Source organism: Notamacropus eugenii, chromosome 1, assembly GCF_028372415.1.
Source record: "Notamacropus eugenii isolate mMacEug1 chromosome 1, mMacEug1.pri_v2, whole genome shotgun sequence".
Taxonomy (NCBI): domain Eukaryota; kingdom Metazoa; phylum Chordata; class Mammalia; order Diprotodontia; family Macropodidae; genus Notamacropus; species Notamacropus eugenii.
The window spans coordinates 215,450,105-215,474,522 of NC_092872.1; the positions used below are offsets into that span (position 1 = coordinate 215,450,105).

Here is a 24,418-nt window from a genome sequence, read left to right on the forward strand (position 1 = left end):
AAATTAGGCAGCTTTCACAAAGCAAGTTGGGTTGATCTTCCTCAGGCTGAGCAGGCCATTGCTGTTTTCCCAAATGGGTTCATACGTTTTTTAGGCTTCCCTGGGGATCTCTTTACAATTTATGAAATGCCTCCCTTCCTCCTTCACCCTCAATAACCTTGGAAGGGAGATAGTATAATTATTCCTATCCCCATTTTACAAAAAAAGAAACTAGAGAGGAGACATGACTGACCTACCCAGCGAGGACTCAAATCTGCATCTTCTGACTCTGCAACCCATGTTCTTTCCATGGTACCATCTGGCCTTCACAGGTGGCCTTGTCTTTCTGGTGTGGGACTCTGGAGACTCTCTACTTTCGGGGTTAATTTTGTTCTGCGAAGTGGCAGAGATCAGGGCTAAAAAGTTATTCTCACCAAGGACTGCTATAGGGTTGTGATAGGTTGGGTGGGAGGGCATCACACTAATCTCATATGCAGATAACAGAGTGCAAAGGAAACTAGCCATAGGCTTCTGGTCCCATAGAGGCCAGTGATGACTTGTCAAAGGCTTCCAGCAATATCAAAATAAGGCTCCTGGACTGGATAAGGGCAAATGGGGTAGGCAGAGCAGAAACGGTGTGGGCAGTAATTAATAAGAACACCCAGGATGGCCAAGAGAAAAGGACGCAGATGAACACTAGGTGTGTAGAAAGGGAACCAGGAGGTTATCACCATCCTTAAGCTTTGTGTAGAGGTTTTAGACTACAAAGTGATTTCCCATTTATTACCTCATTTGCTTTTCACAACAATTCTCTGAAGGAGGCTGGGCAGAGATTATTTTCTCCATTTTTAAAATAAGGATGTTGAGGATCAGGGATTCTGAGTCTCTAACTCATGGTTACATAGTAAGCAAATGCCAGAGCTGGGGCTAGAGCCTGGTTTTCTGGGTCCCCTACTGCATCCTTCAGAGTTGTTTTGTAAACTCGGTGCCTGTTATGGTGCCTGGAAAATAGCAGGTTCTTAAAAAATAGTCATTGATGGAGAGGAAAAGGAGAAGGAAGGTTTGTACCCTGAAATGTGCCTGAATGTTATACATATGACTAGGAAGAGAGAAAAATAGAATACATGAAAGTGGAATCAACAGACAAATGATCAGAAGGATGGATATTGCATCAAGACCAAGATGTTATGGGGACAGAGTTGTCTCAGTAAGCAGCTTCCATAAGCCAGTCCTTTCCTTTGTGCAGTTGGAAGCCAAATGCAAGCCACACAATGAACAACTATTGTACAAATGTTTGTGGGCAGCTGTGGGTGTGCAAACCACCTGCTACAAGTTTACAGCTTTGTTAAACTTGGTAAACATTAGGAATGGAATGGAAATGCCTCCCCAGTCTGTGTAGCGGCCTGTTACCTCTTCCTATTGAGTCCTTCCTCATGGCCAGGCCTCCCACCTCTCCAGCCAGGGTGCTTCCTGCTAGTAGAGACTAAGCTGACACTGTTCCATGCCAAGGAATTTGGGATTCTTTTGGGGGTTTGGTGTAGGGTGCTGGACTGAATGCATGGCAGAGAGGAAGTAACAGTGTCATTTTCCTGAGCTATTTTAGGACACTTGAACTTCTTATGTACATGCTATTGAGATCAGAGCCATCTTCCACTAAAAAGAGTTCACTCACTTTGACTGGAGCCCGTCCTGCCCATAGGGCTGCAGGAGATACTGGTGAACAATCTTGTCCCTGAGTGTTCCCGCCAGTTTGATTTTCTTTCTTGATCGATGCAGGTTGATAATGTATAGTGTAATGGACCCACGGACGTAGTTGTGGCTAAGATCCAGGAAGACAGAAGGGAGAATGTTAAAAAAAAAAAAAAGGATGTCAGTGAGGTGTTCCCCACCCTCCATGATGTAGAGGCAGATTTCAGGAAAGCTAGAGATATTTAAAAAAATAAAAGAATTTTCTTTTAAACTCTTCAGAGTGGGAAGACTATTGGCTTGGGAATATGAAGATTTGGATTCTAGACCTAGTCTTATCATTAACCTTGGGCAAGTCACTTCAGCTACCTAGTTTCAGTTTCCTCTTCTAGAGAATTAGAGGATTGATTCAGACTACTTTTAGGTTCCATTTAATATTTTATAATGCTAAGAAGCCACAGAATAAAGTGTCAGACTATCTAAGGTTCTTGATTGCAGGATACTTTTGGAGAGAAAAAGTATTTGTCATTTTCTTACCCCACGAGGAACTTGCTTCCCCCTACCACTTCACTTATTGCTGTTGCATTTCAGATCATCTGTGCTTCTCCATCAGCCTACCTTCAGTAGCCTTTTATTCTTATAACTGCCCTCTATTCTTCTACAATCTCATAGTTTATTTCTACCGAGATAGAAGATAAAAAAACTTAAATCTTATAAAAGCTTTTTTATTTTTATTTTTCTTAAACATCTCCCTTTTTCACTTGTCACCCTACTGATTTGGGGGTGGGTAATCTATATCAAAGAGATATCTATTAAGTTGTGAAACGCTTAGGTGAAGAACCCCATGTTTTACTTAAATTATTCAGAACCCCTCAACATAGAACTAGCACTTATCATCTAAGAGTTAGGTAAAAGAACACAATATTAGTGTTTGGATAAAGTATTTTAGCAGATGTCAATGGATCTTTCTATTGACTTGTCTGGATTATTGCACACTATTACATGACGAGGGAATCTTTCTCTCTAGGATCACTAAATGACAAAAAATGTAGTATGGGTCATATCCAAGGAAAATTTTAAAAATTATTTTAGGATTTTGATTTGTTTTACCATATTTCCTATAAAACATTTAACTTGTCCTCTTCTAACATAAAGAACAAGGAACATGAAACTTAATTCAGACTAAATCAATCAAAATAAAATAACCTCTTCAATTCTGTATCATGGACAATTAAGGAAGAGGGACAAGAAAGGGAGACGGAGGTATGCAAGGAAAGGAAACAAAAAAGGAAAAGAGTACCGAGGAGCTTGGGGAAGACAAGGGGAAGAAAGATAAGAGAGGGAAGAAATCTTGAGAGTAATGCAGGGGATTTGGAAGCATAGAAAGACTCCATTTCTATATGCAAAAGACTTAGAACTTGGGTTGGTACAATACAACAATGACAGGATATTCAACACTTTGGGGGGGTGGATATACTTTTTTTTGTTAGGATTAATAAAGTGATTAGAACTTTGGGAAACAAGTTGATGAGCAATCCAAAGGCATGATGCCACAATTTTCACAAGAAAGGGCCTAAGCGAAATCTCCAAAGGGACAAGAGGCAGTTTCATAGGAAGGAAAACTATCCCCATATAGTCAGTCAACTAGATCAAAAATGCATGTTCTTATCACAGAGAAGAAATGGAATGGCCTAGGGTAAGCCACTGCTTTTACTAGAAGACAACTTCAGAGTCACAGAAGGTTAAAACTGGAAGAAATTTTAGAAGTCACTTAGCCCAGTCCTTTCATTTTATTCATGAAAAAATTTAAGGTCCAAAGAAAAGTGACTTTATTGTTTTTTTATTGTTTATTTTATTTATGTTTTATTGTTTATTATATATTATAAATAATTATATATTATATATTAACATAATATATAATATATTGTTATATATTATTGTTTATTATATATGTTTTGTTGTTTATTTTTATTGTTGCTGTTGAGTCATTTCATTCGTGTCTTACTCTTCATGACCCTATTTGGGGTTTTCTTGGCAAAAATTCTGAAGAGATTTGTCATTTCCTTCTCCAAGTTATTTCATAGATAAGGAAATTGAGGTAAACGGGGTTAAGTGACTTGCCTAGGGTCACATACCTAGTAAGTATCTGGTTGGTATACAAAAGCCATTCCTTGATCTTTCATTCCAGCCATACCCATACATACAGACCTTAGCCCAAAAAGGCCAGAGTCTTACTTTGCATCCTAGACCGTCTCCAGCCATCCTGATGAATATCAGGCCACTAGATCCAGATGGCTCAGGAGAAGAAAGTGAAGTTGGTGACCTTGCACAGCCCTCCCTCACTCAAATCAAAGTCAACTGCAAGTTATGTCATCCTCTTCGAAGATGAAGGACAAACACAACAACAATCTAAGGCCAGATTTGAACTCTGGAAGATGAGTCTTCTGACTCCAGTCCAGTGCTCTTTCTCCATGTACTATGGAACCATCTAGCTGTGCCCAGACAGAACTGGGATTTGAAACCATGTACTCTGATGCTAAGTTCAGTATTTTTTCTAATATAACATACCTTACTGACAGCTGTGCTATCTTCTTCACATGAAAAAAAAAACCAGTGGATTTTTGGATCATGGATGAAGAGTCTATAAGGAACTTGTGATCATCTGTCCCAGTCCCCCTGTTTCTCCAGAAGAGTAAACCTTAACTCAGAGAGGTTGAGTCATAAGGGCAGGATTTGAATCCAGGTCCTCTGACTCCAAATCCCTAACTCTTCTTACTGCACTATTACTAGGTATTACTGGTGGATGGATTGAAGGCTTACTTTGGATAAGTGCCAACTCTGGGGATTCCATTTAGTTATGGTAAAAAGGAAACTCAGCTTGTGAACAAAAGCAAGAAATATTGGACCAGTGGATGCCCTTTTTAGCCAAGACTAGGGTAATTCTCTTTTGTGATTGTCACCAGACTCCTCTTTCACATTTTAGCAGAGAAGGAAAGAGTGGTTGGATTGCATTTGCTAGTTATCTTCCATAGAAATGAAGCAGAATGAGTCCTCAGGGATATTGGTGGGATCAGAGGAAGTGGTGGGTGGGAGGGAAACCTGAAGTCACTGCACAGTTATAGGGAAATCTGCCTTGTCAAGCTGCTTGGCAGCCTTCCTACTCCTTTCCCATAAGTTATCTCAGGAGGCCAAGCCTTTGCAGAAAGCCAGTCCAGGTGGCAATGTACAGAACATGTTTCACAATATGTACCTTAGCCAGAAGGGGACTGGTATTAAGAGTTGGCCCATCTGCCCAATGCATCAGCTTGACTTTTTTCCAGCAGTTAAGAAAAAGTTTTGTTGGTTGCACAGTTCTGAAGGTATGAGAGTTGACTTTACGGCTTCTAAAATACTTTCATTGTTCTGTGAGCATGGCCCAAATAAACAATGTAGGGAGAAGTTAGATCCTCAGAATATTTGTTCTCTGAACCCCCAAAATAAATCTTTGAAGAACTATTCTCTCAGGGAATGGGGCTAGTTGGTCTCACCTTAACCTTTTTGTCCTTTTATTATTATTATAAATTATATATATTACAAATTAAATATGTATATATACACACACATTATAGCATCTGCTTTCATTATTTTAGCTAATAAAACTTCCTGGGAGAAGTGGTCTGTGTTGAATTTCCTCCGCCTCTGCCTCATTCATGGTTAGGATATATTCACCAGTAGAGAATCTCAGTATCTGGAGTTCATCTTCTCTGGCGGCTCTTTCCCTGCCTGACATTTCCCCTGCGTTGCCATGGGTGGGAGTGGGGACTGAATCCAGGGATGGAAGACTGGGATTGAAGTATTCTGGATAGAGGAGGTGGAGGACATTAGGTGGGACAAGCACCAGATGACCTCCAGATACCAAACAGTCTTTGTGCAAAGGCCTCCCACAAGGCTGAAAAGATTGGGAGGTAAATGGAGGAAGGTGCTTGGGGAGCAATGGACAAGCCCAGTGTTAGGTTAACCTCCCTGAAATCTAGGTTTGTCCATTGTCTCCAAGTCTATTTCAAACTTTTTTTGGTAAGAGTCAGGTCATGTTTTGCCAAACATTTTTTCCTCTTAATTTTGAAGCCCCTGTGTATTTTAAGGGAAATTTAATCCACATGTTTCTGATTCATTTACACTTAACTCATCAAAATATTGTTTTGTAAGAGCCATTTGATGTCCAAGAAGCCTCAGGAACCTTTTTTATGAGACTTTTTTTTTCTTCTGAGAAACAGGAAGTTGTGTTTTGCCAAGAATAAACGAACTTGAACCCCAAAAGGCTCAAGTTTGCTTCAAAATCTACTAAGTTCTAGTCAGCTCTGAACTTGGCTAAGGGCCTTTTTTCCTTCCCAGAAACATACAATATCTTTAAAAGATGGTTTGTACTCAGAGGTTTTCTAGTCAAAACTTACTTGTTCTTGCCACAAGAGGATATAGGGAGGGGACTGCCACCTCCCCAGATTTCTGACTAATTTGTTAACATAAGAGCAAAACACAGAGAAGCACCTGTCTGAGTCAGTGTATGACCCTTTTCTCCCCATAAGTCAGTCATAAGGAAGAACTTTTAAATGGCTGAAAGTCCAACAATGAAACAAGAAGAAGCCTTCTTGTCACAGAAAATGTTTAAGCAGAGGCCAGAGGGAGGTTGGATTCGTAAATTGGGAGGTTAGATTAGATGATCTCTGAGGTTTCTGCTAACCCTAATGAGTATTGTTCTTTGTAAATGAAGTCAGTTGCTTTGAGTGATTTGGCTAATAGGGGTTATCTATGTTCAATCCCTCTTGATTCACTCTTAAGCCAAAGATCATGCACTTTGAATGTAGGGGTATAGTCTCTATGGAATTCAGTTTCATTCAGTTTGGCTGTAATGGGGAGTAACATGAAATAAAGTTGAAAACTTAGGTTGGATTCAGATTGTGGAGGACATTAAATGCCATGGCAATTTCTTTTTCTTTTCTTTTTTTAAAGCAGTACCAGGGTGCTGAAGGTTAGTAGCAGACTGACCTGGCCAGATCTGTGCCTTAGGAAGATGACCTTGGCAACTGTGTGGAGGATGAACTGCACAAGGGAGAGACTAAGAGTAAGGAGACCAGTTAGGAAGGTCTTATAAGAGTCTAAGTAAAAGGTAATGAAACTCTGAAAGAGGGTGATGAGGGTGTGAGTAGAAACCAAGTGCATGAGATTTGGGGAAGTAGAACTGACAAGATCTGACAACTGCCCAGCTACAGGGTTTGAAGGAAAGTGAAGAATCCAAGATGGCAAATGAATGTAGATGACTGGGAAGATGATAAAACCTTCAACAGAAATAGCAGAGTTTGACATAAGGAATACTAATTAGCTCACATCAGGTTTCATCAGCACCATACGCAAAGTAACTGAACTATTAGATTTCTTGTGAATGTTCTCCTTCTGTTACTACCATGAAGTTATTTTTAATTCTGAAGGGAAATAAAAAGATTTGTTTCTTAGAGTTTTTATTAAGACTGTGTGGACAGGTCAGTAAGGTTAGAGAGAAATAAGTATGTGTAGGATGATGGTATTTAAACATCACAGTAGCACAGTTTCTCAAAGGAAGGGTTTGGGGAGAGGACTGTGGGGAAGTTGACTTTTTATTTCTTAGGATAATAAAAATGCAGCTTCATATTTATCTAGGCCCTGTTTCTAAGGAATTCTCAACATTCTTGGAAGACTGTAAATGGAGAAATAAAATTTTTCCAATACTAGTGAAGGAAAATGCTTATTCAACATTACAGAGTTCTGGAGTCCAGCATGTGGCCCTTGGGACAGATTTAGCTTGACTGACTTCAGGATATGGCACGCTTTAGACTTCTAACAAATCCACTTTTACTTAATTAGCTAGAACACATACACTAGTAGGTCAGTAGCTCCTAACTGCCTGCTTGCTGCTATTACTGTCTACCTGACTGTAGCCAGGTGTCACGCTAGTTGTCTTGGATCAGTAGTAGTAATTGTAATTAGAAAAAAATCGTGCAGGCCCCACACATAGAGCTTTCTGATTACACAGCCCACCACAGTGAAAAAACTGGTACTTCCCTACCTTGCTGATGGCAGAGCTCAAGCCAGAGCTTAGGCTCATTGCATCTTCATTCAGTGTGATCTCTGCTAGACCTGCTACACCTCATCAGCATCTCTGACCTATGTAACAGTCCACTACCTTCTGAAGATCAGTGACTGAGCTAATGTATCCGAGGGGGCCTGAGATACAACTGCAGATTAATACTGGCTTTCTGATGACCTAACAAAGACATTAGCTCAGTGCCTGGCACATGGTGGATGTTTAATAAATGCCTGTTGATTGCTTGATTAGGAACAACTGTGGAAGTAGACTTACCCAAGCTGTCAGACTTCAAGAGCTTCTTACTGTTGACTAAATAAAGATGTCAGACCTTAGCTTGGCTTGTAAGGCCCTCCAGTCTGGCTTCAACATTTTCAGCCTTATTTCACACTCACACTCCATTCATACACTCTTATTTGTCTGCCAAGCATATCCCACACTCTGCATACCTTTGCTTTCTTTATCTTCCTTGCCCGGGACATTCTCCCCTCCCTATTTCTGTCCAGCTTCCCTTCAAGACCATGACCTTCTCTCTGAATCCTTTTCAGAATTCTCCAGTTGGAAGGGACTTCTTTCTCATCTGATTTTTACAATACTTTATTCATGTCTTATGCACTTTTTATATTCTAATTAGTATTCTATTTATTTGCATATCTGTATTTTTCCTTACTACTCCTTATATCTAGCTCCTTGAAGGAAGAAATCAACTTGTACTTATATCTTCAGCACTTAGCACATAGTAGATGCTTAAAAGAGTTTTCTGCATGAGGGGCAATTACATGGTGCAGTGGTCTGGAGTCAGGAGGACCTGAGTTCAAATCCGGACTCTGACACTTACTAGCTGTGTGACTCTGGGCAAATCACTTAATCCTGACTGCCTCCAAAAAACCCCCCCCAAAACAAAAAAAATATGTTTTCTTCATGAATTCAACTCAACAAACATTTATCACTGTGACTACTGTGTACATAGTACTGTGACAGGTAGTGGAATATAGAGCACTGAATTTAGAGTTAGAGGACATGGTTCAAATCCTAGCTCTGCCTCTTTTTGTCTGTGTGACCTTGTGCAAGTCACTGTCATCTCTCAGGGTCTCATTTTCCTTGTATACAAAAAAAGAAGGTTGGACTAGATAAGTGGTTCCCAGCCCAAGAATTGATGACCCGTTAAGGCAATGGGATTAGGGGTCACTCTCATTAAATAACTATATAATTAATATGCTTTTTTGGATGGGCTAAATAATGTCCCATATACATGTATTACTGTTTTCAAATGTATTAGACACAGCTCTGATTAATAAAATAAAAATTCCCTTAAAATCAACATTTTAATAATCAAAACATACTAATGTACAATTGCTACCAAGTGGGAAGAGCTCTGAATTTTTTTTAATGCAAAAAGGGGTTCTTGTACTCTTTCCATTCAATCTAATGTATCATCCTGTAATCTAACTTCAAGGAGTATATGAATAATGGATGAATGAATAAATGAATGAATGAATCAGTTTTGCTTAGGTACTTAGAATGAAACTTGGAATGTGGACATGCGGTGGACCCCAAGGCCTCCCATCATGGATGAACTATTCTCTCGGACACTACCCAAGCCAGACTATTCCATTACAGGTCCCATGCATTCTCCTTAGCTGCCAGACAAGGCAGTATTAGAATGGTGTTATCTGAAATGGACGGCCACAAAGAGTGCTTCCAATGCATTTATCCATTAGGATGATAGTGAACTAGAATGTGGTACCTTTCAAAATCCAGATCTGCAAAGATTGTACTTCATCATCATTCTCTGCTAAACACATTCTCTAACCGATAATGAGAAACTCACAGGCCCAATTCAGGGCCAGGAATTTATAGTCTGACATAAATTACCTTCCTAAAATAAATTTTAATATTTCTTATCAAGTTTCAGCCCACTTCTTAAGTCACTATTGTGTTTGGTTCCCTCTCCTCCCAAATAGGTGTTTCCACCCTTTTGTTCCACTCTGATTATAGGGAGTGATTAGTACTGCGGACAGTGTGCTTTCCCATGGGGCCAGAAGGTACTAAAATTATTTTTCTCCTCTATGATTGTGGTCCTTCTTTTGGGTGGTTGTTTCTGGGGCCTGAGACAAGGAAAACAATGTTTCCTTATATAATGATCTGATAACAAACAAATGCCATAAAGTAGTCACTCCCTGGATAGGGCTTCCTGTTGAGCAAAAGGGGTGCTGAAAATCACCTGGCATATGACCAAGCCCAGTCTCTATTCATCCACAAAAGATAATTGTTTCTACAGACAAGACAATTGGCCCCTCGCCCCTTCTACTATGAGAGATTCTTTGAAATCTCTTATCATGAGAAATTAACTGGGCCAGGCTCCTCTATCATCAAGCAGGGGGAAAAGGTAACTGTTGTAACATGACCATGTAGGGCCCTTTGTACTATGCACTCCCATTGATCATCTTCTGATAACCCTAGTGCAATAACTCTATCTAGTGACTCTTTCCTACCCCCAAGTTTTCATTATACTCAGAGATGTTGTTTCCTCACTAAGAGAAGGGTTTTTCTTTCTCAGGTTTGTCTGTTTTCCACTTTCAACTGGAAACTAATATGTCCTTCTAAGATAGGCATTTTTTGCCAAGTAAGTTTCACTACAGGGTGTCTAGTGAGTATTCGTGTCCATTCTCTGTGGGATCTAAAATTTATAAATGAAATACTATAGGTGTTTCGTACTTTGAAATTGATGAAGTATAAAGAAAGAGAGCTTAGGCAACTCCCAAATCTTTATAAGAATAAACTCAGCGGACCTGATTTAAACCTTGTGTTTTTAAACTTGTATTTTAGTAGGTTTGTTTTAAAACTCTTTATCATTCAGGTATAGTAATTCTGGTAGCATTTTTCAACACGGTAGGAGGTGGGCATTGCCACAAGATCAATAAGAATCAATAAACTCTGGTGGTTTTCTTGCCAAAATGGCTCGTATCAGATTCTAGGTTCTTTCTTGAAGCTACTGAAAGGAGCAATAGCCTGGAAGGACTCCTGAAATGGAACCTGTGGGTGGACTTACTTGTGGTGGCTTGTGCAGTGAGCATAAATGCGTAATTTGTCCCGGATGACTCTGCCAGGCCGTGGCTTCCGCTGGAGGCCAGCAACATGCACTGCTAGAACTTTGGGTCCAATCAGGCGTTTATACAGGAGAGAGAGCCAGTAGTCCTAGGAGGCAAGATGGAAAAGAGTAGAGAATAAGAGAACAAGATAGTCAAGTGAGGGACGGAGGATAAATTGATTTGCTAGAGGTCTAATTATGATTAATTATTAGCTAGTCTTGTCACTTGTGTTGTATTTGAGCCGTTTCAGTCATGTCTGACTCTTAACGACCACATTTGGGGTTTTCTTGGCAAAGCTACTAGAATGATTTTGCCATTTCCTTCTCCAGCTCATTTGACAGATGAGGAAGCTGAGGCAAAGAAAAATTAAATGACTTGCCCAGGGTTACATAGCTAGTAAGTGTCTGAGGTCAGATTTGAACTCAGAAGATGAGTCTTCCTGACTCCAGGCTCAGCATTCTATTACCTGCATCACCTGGCTGCCCCCTGATACAAAGTAAACTCTTGGCTATCCAGTAACCTGAACTTCCTCTTGATGACTGGTGACTAGAAGTTGGGGGGGAAGGTGAAGCGGAAAACATACTCCTGTTATAGGATCCCTACCCCTTAATCTTTAATAGTGACCAGGATCCAATCTTTGCCTTGGGATTCTTTTCCAGTGCTTTCTCTCTTAATTTCTTTCACTTGTTAGCTGGACGTAGTAGCCTGCCCTTATCACAGAGAGGTGCTAGCCACTTTACCCTAGCACAGTTAAGATGAGATGCTTTGACTGACCCTGAAAATACAAGCCCCAAATGTCATCTGTAGCCCTTGGATCTCCAAGGGTTGACTGCCCAAGGCCATACATCTAGTAAGCGCTGCGGCCAAGTTTTTAAGTTCAGTTCTTCTGAATGATATCTTCAAACTCTATTGTACAAATGGTTTATTCTGGCTTGTTCATGAAGTAAGAATCTCTCATGAAATAAATGGGAAGTAGATAGAGGTATATAAACCAATGGAATATACTGTAGTATCTTTCAGTATATGAGCTTAAAATTCTCAATTTATACTTTAGATTTCCAGTTTTATTTTCATATCACCCACTACTTTACTATAGGCTAGGGGAAGGGAAACATGATAAGGTGATTATTAGTGCTAGAACCCAAATGGCACAGCTTGCTGTCACTAACTTTGGGAGGGTAGTACAGAGATAACGCCACTAGTCAGCAGGACAAGAGAAACGGATCATTGAGTCTCTCTCCTCTGGTCTATATCTCTTCCATGCTCTTTTATATATTGCTGCACAATTAGTCACATAACTTAGTTTGGACTGAATTTCGTTATTTGGAAAATAGAAAAAATAATACCAGGCAAACTCACAGGGTTGTCAATGGGGAAAGCCCTTTTAAAGTTTGAAAGCACTACGTAAACGTGTTTTTGTGTCATTGTTAGCATTATCACCATCATCAGAGGCCAAAGGAAGACACAAGACTACCCCAAGGAAGAATGATCTGCAAAAGGCCAACCTCTGGAGTAGCCATTTTTATTAAGCATTTAGCAGGACAACGTGTCAGTCTCTATGGTAGAGAAAAAAACTGAAATTAAAATCGAGTACTTTTGTCTTCTCTCTGCGGTCATTTATTATCATCCTTTCCACTCTGAGCAGAAATCCTATCTTTGATCCTTTTCTTTCCTCCACTAGAGTTTTTGAAAAATCCAGCAACCTTTTGTAATTAGTATTTTGTGTTAGTATTTCTAGTTCATCTTGCTTATTAAACAAACCACAGGGTGGCTAGAAACCACAGGTTTGACTGCTGTTCCATTCTTGTAATTTTTCCTCCAGTGAATTATTGAGCATCTCTACGCTCTTCACTTCCCTGTTTTGTAGCTACTACTCTCCATGGCATTTAACTACAGAGCACAGTATATGAGGGAGAGCAACAGGAAATGAAACTTGGGAGCTAAATGATTACAAAGGACCTTAAGTACCAGGCCAGGGAGTTTAGGCTTTGCTTGCTAGGCAAAGGGGAACCACTGGAGTTTTTCAAGCAGAGGAAAGGTATAATCACAATCATGGATTAAGAAGATTATTTGGTTCAGTGGATAGAGTGTTGGGCCTAGAATCAAGAACACCTGAATTCAAATCCACCCTCCAACATTTACTAGTGGTGTGACCTTGGGCAAGTCTTTCTTTCATGTGAAAAATTGGAAGAGGAATAAACTGGAGCCAGGGAGACATATTAGGGGGTTGCTGAAGTGAAGGGTTATATCCTAGGACTAGCTTTACAATTAACCAACACTTAATCTCTCTAGATCCCGGTTTCCTCATGGATAAAACTAGGGGTTTGGAAAGTATTATATCATTCTGGATAATATGGTCCATGACCAACATTATGGCTATAAAAATGGAGGAGAAAGAGTGAATCCAAGAAATATTTCAAAGGAAGAATTGATAGCAGTTGGTGACAGATTGAATACATGGGATGAAGGAAAAGGAGGAGTCAAAGAAGACTGTGATATTTTTATCCAGGAGACTATGTGTAGTTCCCCTTTGCCTCTTTGTATGAATGTAAAATTCATGGTTCCAATCCTTAGATTTCCAGGAGAAGAGAGAATAGATATAAAGACATGCATACGTGGTAGAGCCTTCTTTTCATATTAGTGGTGTTGATTTAGAACATTACACTTTGGAACAATAATAGCCTTATAGGCTTCATTATTAGCAATTTTCCTGAATATGTCTCCTGTGTTTAAGAGATATAATTTAATGTATAATATAGAAATCTAGTAGAGGCTTTAATGCTTTGTAGTTAATGGAAGTTATCAAGTAAGTCTTCTCAATAATCAGTTGAGACTTCTACCAACTCACCTGGAGCAGAGTCTACTCAGGCTTAGCCTATATGACGTAGCCTCTGTATGACTGTTAAAACTAGTTTTGCAGAAATCTCACTTTAATCACATCGTGCCTCTTCTCAAAAATACAGGTGCATATTACAGTTTAAAAAAACCAAGTCGAAATAACTGCCTAACTTTTTATGGATTTTTATAATCTAATGACATTCAGTTCAACAAAAATTTATTATATGCAGTAACTATGTTAGGTGCTAATCCTGCAAAGAAGACAATGAGCACAGCTCCTTCTCTCAAGGAATTTATAATTCACTTTGGGGCGGGGGAACAGAACTCAAATACAAATTAGAATGATAATTTGATAATTAAATGCACCCATGTCTCACTGGTGCAGATACTCCCTCTACTAGTGAACATCACAATTCTCCCTTTTTACCTTCAGTATTTTTATCCGTGTCTTTTCATATAATTTCCATAAAGGATATACCTGGAATACTGAGGAAATTATTCATTCTTTTAATATTTCATTGCTGCTAGCATAACATTCATTCTGCCCAACAATTATGTGACCAGCACTATGGTGAAATAGTATTAACTTTCCATAAATCGCTATAACTCTGAAACCTCAAAAGAAAGTAATTATTTTTTGCTGGATATAGAAAAAGTATAGTTGAATTGACAATATAAGACATAACCCACAACAAAGTAAAAACTTCATGAGTTAACTTTGGAGAAATATTAATACTTAGAACTTTTACTCAAGATTTTGACCCACTCTCCCAACCAAATCCACATAACAAAAACAGTAAGAACAATCAAATTTGCTGGTTTATTGTTCATAATTTGACTATAAGGATTCCTCCATGGCAGTCAATGTTCATCTGTCACCCTCACTGATCCTGCAATAAATGGAAGACACTGAATCTGCCCCCAACATATGAAAAAAAAGGGGAAGAAGGGTGATGAAGGAATCAGACAGGGCTAAAAACATGTCATGCAAGACTCTCAAAACTACAAGCTATGTGAGAACAGATGGAAAGGGGATGGAAAACCTATCTGAAACCAGTCTTCACTTCCACGTAGGTTAGATCAGGGACCCAGCCTATCCAACCTTTATATCATTCAGAACCAGGATGTTTAGGCTATCCAACAGTCTACCATCAGGACCTTGTCCAATACTGAGTGAAGATGTCCAAGGGTGAGTGGTGATGAGTTGTTTTTAAAGCACTGAAACACCAAAATGTCAACAGAGAAAGCCTGAATAAAAACCAAGTAAATAAATATAAGAACATGAAAGAGGACCCTATTAATAAAAGGAGGAATGAATAGAACTTCAAAGAGAAACAAAACTGCTGAACAAGTACCTTTAGAAATCATGTAGTCCAACATCATGTAGTTCAGTCCAAATCATGTAGTTCAACATTTATTGAATAAATAAGGACATTGAGCCTTGGATTTATATATTTGGCTGGTCAGAGGTCATTTGGGGGGGGCTTACTTTCAGGTTCTTGTCATGTGTGTGATGGTTACCAGATGGCTGACCTATAGAGGGAAGTGAGATGCTGCTTCACATGTATACATATAACACTGTAACTAATGACTGTCATCACTAATATAGTACAGAAATATGGTAGGTAGTTTTACTGGACCTACTGTTGACTCTTGACTGTAATATGTGTTCACCACCTTGGGTGTGGGTGGTAGTCTCTGCTACAATGTATGGAAATATAATAGAGCAGGATTTGTTTGTTTTTTTCATTATGACCAAATCCGTCTATCCATTGACTGAACATCTAGACCAGGCCAGCACAACTACAGCCTGGGCCTCTCAAGATACTTTCGTGGGCTGTAGGTTGTGCAGGTCTGATCTAGACCATGAGCATACTCTATTCCAGGGGTGGGGAACCTGTGGTCTCAAGGCCACATGTGACCTTCTAGGTCCTTGGGTATGGCCTTTTGACTGAGTTCGACTTTCACAGAATAAATCATTTTATTAAGAGGATTTGTTCTGTGAAGCTTGGATTCAGTCAAAGGGCTGCACTTGAGGACTTAGAAGGTCTTGAAGCTGCAGGTTCTCCACCCCTACATCTATTCTTACTGAAGAACTGGATATGTTTTTAAGTCAGAGCTCTAAAGAAAGCTCTGTGATATCTTTTTTGAGTCTCTTCTTTCTCTTATGTAATCAGTGCATTGTGGCCTTCCTGTGGTCAGTGATGATGATGATGATGATGACAATCATACCAAAAACAGGTTTTTTTGTTTCTGGGTTCACATTCTTTTTAAAAAATTTATTTTCAGTTTTCAACATTCACTTACACAAAATTTTGAATTTCAAATTTTCTCTCCATCCCCCCACACCTCAGGACAGTGTATATTGTGATTTACCCTGTCCTCTAATCTGCCCTAACTTCTGTCAGCTCCCTCCTTTATTCCCTTCCCTTCTGTTTTCCTGTAGGGCAAGATAGATTTCTATATCCCATTGCCTATATATCTTATTTCCTAGTTACATTTAAAAACAATTTTTAACATTCATTTTTAAAGCTTTGAGCTCCACATCCTTTCCCTTCCCCCTCCCCATCCACCCTCATTGAGAGAGTAAGCAATTTGATATACGTTATATATGTGCAGTTATGCAAAACACTTCAATAACAGTCATGCTGTGAGGGACTGACTATATTTCCCTCTATCCTGTCCTGCCCTCCATTTATTCTATTCTCTCCTTTGAACTGTCCCTCTACAAAAGTGTTTGCTTCTGATTACTCCTTTCCCCAATCTGAGGGGAATTCTATTATCTCTCCTCCCTTATCCCCTTCCCATCTGCTTTCCTGTAGGATAAGATAAACTTTCATACCCAATTTAGTGTGTATGTTGTTCCCTCCTGAAGCCAAATCCAATGAAAGGAAGGCTCACTTATTCCTTCTCATCTTTCCCTTCTTCTCCTCCATTGTAAAAGCTCTTTCTTCACTCTTTTATGTGAGATGATTTACTACATTCTATCACTCCCTTTCTCTTTCTCCTAATACATTCCTCTAAACACTTAATTTTCTTTTTTAGATATCATTCCTTCATATTCAGCTCACCCTGTGACCCCCCTCTATATACATGTAAATACACATATACATGTATATATATATACACACACACATACACACACACACATACATACACATTCCCTCCAACTATCCTAATACTGAGAAACGTCTCATTAGTTACAAATATCATCTTTTCATATAGGAATGTCTGGGGCTAATAATAATGTAAATACTAATAAATCTATTTTATATAAATTTATATAAAAATAAAATAATAATGTTAACTTATTAAGTCCCTTATGATTTCTCTTTCCTATTTACCTTTTGATGCTTCTCTTGATTCTTGTATTTGAAAGTCAGATTTTCTATTCAGCTCTGGTCTTTTTAACAAGAATGCTTGGAAGTCCTCTATTTCACTGAAGTTCCATTTTTCCCCTGAAATATTATACTCAGTTTTGCTGAGTAGTTGATTCTTGGCTTTAATCCTAGCTCCTCTGACCTCCAGAATATTATATTCTAAGCCCTTTGATCCCTTAGTGTAGAAGCTACTAAATCTTGTGTTATCCTGATTGTGTTTCTATAATACTTGAATTGTTTCTTTCTGGCTAATTATAATATTTTCTCCTTGACCTGGAAACTCTGGAATTTGGCTACAATATTCTTAGGAGTTTTCCTTTTGGGATCTTTTTCAGGAGGTGATCAGTGAATTCTTTCCATTTCTATTTTACTCTCTGGTTCTAGAATATCAGGACAGTTTTCCTTGATAATTTCTTGAAAGATGATGTCTTGGTTCTTTTTTTGATTAGTTTTCAGAGAGTCCAATAATTTTTAAATTATCTCTCCTTGATCCAATTTCCAGGTCAGTTGTTTTTGCAATGAGATACTTCATATTGTCTTCTAATTTTTCATTCTTTTGACTTTGTTTTATAATTTCTTGATTTCTCATAAAGCCATTAGCTTCCATTTACTCCATTCTAATTTTTAAAGAATTATTTTCTTCAGTGAGCTTTTGGACCTCTTTTTTCATTTGGCTCACTCCTGCTTTTTAAGGCATTTTTCTCCTCATTGGCTTTTTGGACCTCTTTTGCCATATGGATTAGCCTAATTTTAAAACTGTCATTTTCTTCAGCATTTTTTTGGGTTTCCTTTAGCAAGCTATTGACTTGTTTTTTATGATTTTCTTGTATTACTCTCATTTCTCTTCCCAATTTTTCCTCTATTTCTTTGACTTGATTTCCAAAATTCTTTTTGAGCTCTTCCATGGCCTAAGACCAATTTATATTTTTCTTAGAGGCTTTGGATGTAGGAACTTTAGATTTGTTGTCTTCTTCTGGTTGTATGCTTTGATTTTCCTTGTTTCTAAAGACATAAGAAAATACCTCTTCACCAAGGAAGTAAGAATCTACAGTCTCTTCCTTTCTGCCCTGTTTGCTCATTTTCCCAGCCAATTACTTGACTTTTGAGTTCTGTTAAATGGAGTGCTCCAGAAGCAGCCTCTTGTGTTCATCCTTCATTGCCAAAGAAGACCATGTCATCAGAGAAATGATGATGTGACTTGTGCTTTACTTTATTTTGAGTGAGGGAGGGCTGTGCAGGTCACCAGCCTCACTTTTCCTTCAGAGCCATCTGAATCCAGTGACCAGATATTCATCAAGATGACCCAGGATGTACTGGCAGACCTTGGGCCCTTTAGACCAAGGTCTTTGCAGATACTCACTTAGAGTGAGACAATGTCCATTCATTGAATAGGCCTGTTTAAGCGCATGGCCCCTTTAATAAAGTCAAGAAAAAGAAAGACATCAGGCTGGGTGAGAAACAGCAGCAGTTACTATTGATAATCACTGTAAAGCTAGGAGGGTCCAGAGGAGCCCTCAGGCAGGGGCCCATTGGCATCTCAGTTTCACAGTGCAGTAGGTTTAAAGTTTTGGGAGAGGAAGCCTCTACTTCAGCAGTGACTGCTGCTGCCCTGGGGCTAGGACTGGGGCTGGACCATGCTCCCCTCTCATCCAGGTGAGAGACCCTTCCCACTGACCTTCAAAGCTGTCTTTGGTATTTGTAGATTGAGAAGTCTGGAAACCGCAGCCACCACCAGTGATTCAGTCTGCTATGGCCTTCTCTAGTTCTGTTCCACTGGTGCAGCCCATGATGAACTCTGCTCCCAGTCCAGTTCAATAGACCCTTCCTGTCGACCTTTCACTTTGTCTTGGGCTGGAAATTTACTTCAGTCTCTCATTTCATGGTTTCTGCTGCTCTGGAATTTGTTTAGTCATTTTTACAGGTTTTTTGAGGAGTTTAGGGTTAGAGCTCTAGCAGGTCCCTGCTTCTGTTCCACCATCTTGGCTTTGCCTGCTCTAAAATCATGTTTATATAGTGCTCCAAACAAAGGGCTTTTCCCATGACAGCCCTGTGAATCTGGGAGGTATTTTATCAATTTTACAAATGAGGAAAATTAGGCAAAAATAAGTTACATGAATTGCCCAGAAGATATGACTTAGAAGCCCAAATGGAGGCTAGGCACAATTGCTGTTTCTGTGGAAGTTCACCCATAATATGTGGTTTCCCTTAAGTGTCCTTTATACCTGAAGAGGAAAAATAGGATCAAAAAATAGGACCAAAAATAGGACAAACCTGTAAAAGACACAATCCATAGTTAATTAACTCAGATTGTATGATATCCAACCATGAGGCCTCCTTGAAATGTATTCTAGGAGTTTCTGTTCAGCATAACTAGCTTATCTTGATCCAGACTATTACATTTTTGGAAAATGTAGGCACTTAATGTCATTACTATCTGATCTACAGATAAATGGGAACCAAGATCATAAGTGCCCTTACTGTTCATGTCAAATTGCCTCAAAAGACAAAGACTAATAGATATTAGACCTTAAAGGGCCTCTAGAAATCATCTAGTCAAACCCCCTCATTTTACAAATGAGGAAACTGAGGTCTAGGTAGGCTAATGATGTTGCTGACATCTTACAATTAGTGATCTTCTGAACTAGAATTCAGTCCTCTTTGGCTTTTAGCTCAGTGTTCTTTCTACTACATTGTGCTGCCTCCTCATACTCAGTTTGGGAACGGATGATTAATAGAAGCCTGACTTCATCAGACCAATGATTGTTAGAGGTTTCAAGATGTAGGCTTTACTGAACACAGGCAGTGTTTTCTATATGCCCTTGAGTTTTATTTTAATTTCATATTTTTTGCTGTTGAGAAGTATATTTAGGATGAAGTTTAACTGTTCAGTGCCAAGTTCTTTTCCCTCCACCCCCCCTGCTCTCTGGGTTAAGTCTCTTAGCCTCTTGTGTAACTTCACAAATTCCCAAGTTTGTTTCTCTCATAAGCATAAATACAACCACAGTAGTCATCCTTTAACTAAATATCTGACCCTGGAGATGGGAGAAGAAATTGAGTGTAACAACATCACTGGATTCTACCACTAGAGGTGGAAATGTGCCAAAGTTAACATTCACAGGGAAGAACCCCACTGTTTTTGGTTCCTCAACAAAGGAAGGGCAGCAAGACAAGCCCAGAAAGAATTCTGAAATGATTAGGGAATCACTACAAGTTCTAAAGACAATAATAACCTTTTTCAGGCCTTTGCCTTTTGTGGAGGGAATAAAGCACATCCACCTTATGAGTATAGGGTCCTGGAATAAGTCAGATGACTCATATTTGCCTCGTGGCTTGTCACCCTGCCGTCTGTATCTCTTGCTGTGGTACCTGTAAAACCCTACTTGATGGCTCATAGCTGCAGCTAGGTTGCAAGTAGTGTGCTTTGTTGGGTCGAGCAAACAGGTGGGAATAAGACAGGGAGTCTGAGGAACACAAATTCTTATCTCATTTTGATCACTAATTCTCCATGTGGCTCTTTTAAATAACTTAGTGTCCCTGTTTTCTGAAGATGGAAATAATGGTCCCTCTACATTCCCTTCTTTAAGAGTTGTGTCATGTAGATAGCTAACAGGAAAAATTCTACCACCTGTGTTAAAGGAGTCCAACTTGATAGAGGAATTTTCTGATTTCTGAGCCTAAAATGCACAGCACCTGACATACAGCAGGCACTTAATAATGTGTTGCTTGATTTAATGGACAAGAAGGCAGCCAAGAGAAAGTCAGCCTGGCGTAGTACATTATAGGGGCAGTCAGTCTTTCTTTGATCCTTCTCTTTTTTCCAATAAATTCCCTTTGTTTCCCTTAGATTTCCTTAGTGCTTTCAAGTCATTCCTAGTTTTAGCACTCTGATAATATTCTTATAAACTTGTGCCATTTTCCATGTTATATAATTATTTTTTCATTTTAAAAATTTTATTTAATTTTAAGTTCTGAATTCTCTCCTTTTTTTCCCCACCTGTTGCGAAGAGAAGAAAAACAAAACCCGTTACAAATATGTACTGACTGAACAAGTCACGGTATATGAGTGTGATGGAATACTATAGTACTTGTCTTAAAAATATAAATTAGTACATGGATTTTTCTGTGCATTCAAATTGATCTATTTAGACAATATCCATTTTCTTCATTAGGGAAAATTTTTTTTTTTTTGTATCTTTAGAAATTTGCTCTTAAGAGCTTTCCATCTTTCCCAGCTAACTTTCCTTGTAGAACTTTAGAATATAGGATCTTGTCTATTGGGACCTTTTATAATTTGTTCTTCAGAAATCTAGGAAACATGTCACAATTTGCTGTGCTTTCATTTCCTCCTCTAAAAAGGGAAGAGTGCATTTAGGGCAAAAGAGGGTTGAAATAAGAGAGTAATGAGGCCTTTTGTAATAGAAAGGATTGGTAAAAATTATGTAACAAAATCTCAAGAGAACCATATCTGTTCTGTCTGAACTTCAATTGTACATGTGCTTAGGGTTTTTATGATCGGAGAGAAGAACTAGGAAACCAGTTAGAAAGAACAAATTTCTGATGGGTCTGGGAGAGCTAAGCGAAGGCCCCAGTTTGTAATACGGAACTAAGCAGGTAGAATTAGAGAGAAAAGAGAAAATTCTTGTGTTACCTGTTGTGAAGGGCACAGTATGAGAATTCAATTCAACAAAAATTAATTAAGGACATATAGGGCACTCTAATAGTTTCTAGGAATACAAAAATGAAATTAGATATTTTCCCCTGCTCTAAAGGATCTTTTAATCTAACAGATGAGATATAGTCCAGTGCTATAAATATCAGTATTTCATAGGAACACTGGTAGATCTATGAACCAAAGCAAGTTGGATGTGGTCAAACAGGAGATGGGAAGATTGAACATTAACATCTTGGGTGTCAGTGAATTTAAATGGATAGGAGTGGGAGAATTTAATTCAGATGATCACTACATATACTACTGAAAACAAGAATCCTTTAGAAAAAAATTGAGTGAGAAAAGCAGTACTGGTATATGATCTCAAAAATGACTGAATGATATTTGTTTGAATCCAAGGCACACTGTTCAACACCATAGTAATACAAGCCCATGCTCCAACCACTGATACCAAAGAGGCCAAAGTTGATCAGTTCTATGAAGACTTATAACATCTTCCAGAAATAACACCAGAAATTGTTGTCACATCCATCATAGGAGATTGGAATGCTAAAGTTGGAAATCAAAAGATAATTGGAATAATAGGCAAGTTTGAGGTACAAATTTAAGCAGGACAGAGACAAAGTTTTGTCAAGATAACTTGCTGGTCATAGCAAGTTTTTAACACCCCGAAAGGCAGCCTCTACACATGGACATCTTCAGATGGTCAATATGGAAATCATATTGATTATATACTTATATATTACATATTATATATTATATGCTTATATATTATATATAGCCAAAGGTGGAGAAGCTCTATTCGGTGAGAGAAAAAAGACCAGGAGCTAACCGTGGCTCAGATCATGAGCTGCTTCTTGAAAAATTCAGACTTAAATTGAAGGAAAAACCATCAGACCATATAGGTGTGACCTAAAAAACATCCCTTATGAATATGAAGTAGAGGTAATGAGTAGATTTAAAGGATCAGATCTGGTAGAGTGACTGAAGAACTATGGACAGAGATTTGCAATATTTTACAGGAGGCAGTAACAAAAATGCTCCAAAGAAAAAGAAGAGCAAGAAAGCAAAAGACTTCCTAATGTGACTTTACAAATAGCTGAGGAAAGAAGGAATGTGGAAGGTAAAGGAAAAAGGGAAAAATATACCCAACTGAAAGTGGAATTCCAGACAAAAGTTTGAGTATGTTTTCCTACACAAGTAATGCAAAGAAATAGACAAAAACAACAGAATAGGAAAGACAAACAATCTCTTTAAGGAAATTAAATGAGATATCAAGGGAATGTTTCATGCAAAAGTGGTGGGGACTTAACAGAAGTAGAAGAGATGGTTAGCACACACAGAAGAGAGACCATGACATCCTTGATAAGCACAATGGTGTGATCACTGGTCCAGAGCCAGGCACCCGGGAAGACAGTGAAGTCAAGGGGGCTAACAGTGAGGCTAAGGAAAAGGGGACAGACAGCAGAGGAGAGGGATGGTGTCATGGAAGCAGTGAATGTGCACTTGGACAGACTCTGGGAGACACTAGAGGATACATGGGCTTGGATTGTTGTCATTCATGGGGTCCTGAAGATTTGGACATGACTGAATGACCAAACAACAATCACAGAAGACATGTACAAATAACCGTTACACAAACTAGACAAGGACAAAGGAAAGGTCCATAAAAGTGCTATGAGAAATTTAAGGGAGGAAACGATGGATGAATAAAAGCTTCATATAGGATTAATTTGGGTCTGGAAGTGATGGGTTGCTTGGGTGCATGTGCTTGGGCCCCAATTCTAAAATCACATTTCTCTTTAAAAATCACATTTCTCCCAAGCCTCAAAACACTATCCCAGGCAGTTTCTCCTCAGCCCAAGGACACAGCCTACCCAGCAACAACCGCTATCTCCCTTCCTACTGCAGCAGCCAGCTGCATCTATAGAATTTTAGTCTGAACCAACGAACCAACTGTGTACTGACTGAACAGGCTGTGCACTGGTCATAACGACATTTACTACTCACTGACCAATCATATATATTCTAGACTTAGACATACATATACTCCCTTTAACAAGACATTGATGAGAGCAACCTGGTATTTCTGAGCCAGCCCTGACTGCTAGTTGACTTAATGATGTTTCAGTCCTAAAACCACACCTCCATGTAGTGCTCCCTTGGGCTATTTCCCAATGAAGTTTGGGTAAAATACCTGCACAGTAGATACCAAAATGTTCCTTTAAGAACTGACCACTTCTTAACCACTCCCTAATTCTACCCTAAAACACCTAGTTAGCATATTTAGCACATGTTTCACTATAGAATAGCCTATATAAACTTTCCCTGTATCCCTCTAGAGTTGCAGGTTCCCTAAGAACTCTTGCCCACTGAAAAGAGTAATACATCTTTACCTTGACCTCAGCAATATTTGAGTCCATGAATTCTCCAGGCAACCTGCCCCTGATACTCCAGTCCTTATGTGGGTCTCACACCCCACTTCCAGCCCTCATCAGAAGGAAGGGAGGGATTTAAACACACAGAGATATAGAGAAGAGACAGATAAAGTTCATTTCTGGCTTGAGTGAAGGTATAGATAAAAAAATGGCAGGATAAGAATAGGGGATAATAGGAAGAGAATGTACTTGGGTGAATGGACAGGACCTAGAACGTAGGAATCTCTAAGTCAGACTGAGAA

At 39.0% G+C, this 24,418-nt stretch overlaps 1 protein-coding gene and 1 long non-coding RNA gene across 5 annotated transcripts in view; one reads left to right on the forward strand and one right to left on the reverse strand.

Annotated features, from left to right (window-relative positions):
• Nucleotides 1-24,418, forward strand: part of LOC140516058 (uncharacterized) — a 74,742-nt gene that overhangs the window by 46,859 nt on the left and 3,465 nt on the right. The window contains exons 3-4 of one of the 3 annotated variants that reach the window (XR_011971258.1): nucleotides 6,652-6,808; nucleotides 12,283-13,860. The exons of 1 other annotated variant lie outside the window; for it this stretch is intronic. This is a non-coding gene — a long non-coding RNA (uncharacterized lncRNA). Of the gene's footprint in view, nucleotides 1-6,651; nucleotides 6,809-12,282; nucleotides 13,861-24,418 lie in introns of those variants that run through there. One more of the 3 variants, XR_011971253.1, reaches the window with a different exon arrangement.
• The window catches only part of HPSE2 (heparanase 2 (inactive)), a 724,961-nt gene that overhangs the window by 32,732 nt on the left and 667,811 nt on the right, over nucleotides 1-24,418 (reverse strand). Inside the window, exons 10-11 of one of the 2 annotated variants that reach the window (XM_072626982.1) lie at nucleotides 10,812-10,957; nucleotides 1,652-1,798 (exon numbers count right to left, since the gene is read on the reverse strand). In XM_072626982.1, the coding sequence (XP_072483083.1) occupies nucleotides 1,652-1,798; nucleotides 10,812-10,957 (293 nt within the window). The remainder of the gene's footprint in view (nucleotides 1-1,651; nucleotides 1,799-10,811; nucleotides 10,958-24,418) is intronic. The other variant, XM_072626990.1, reaches the window with a different exon arrangement.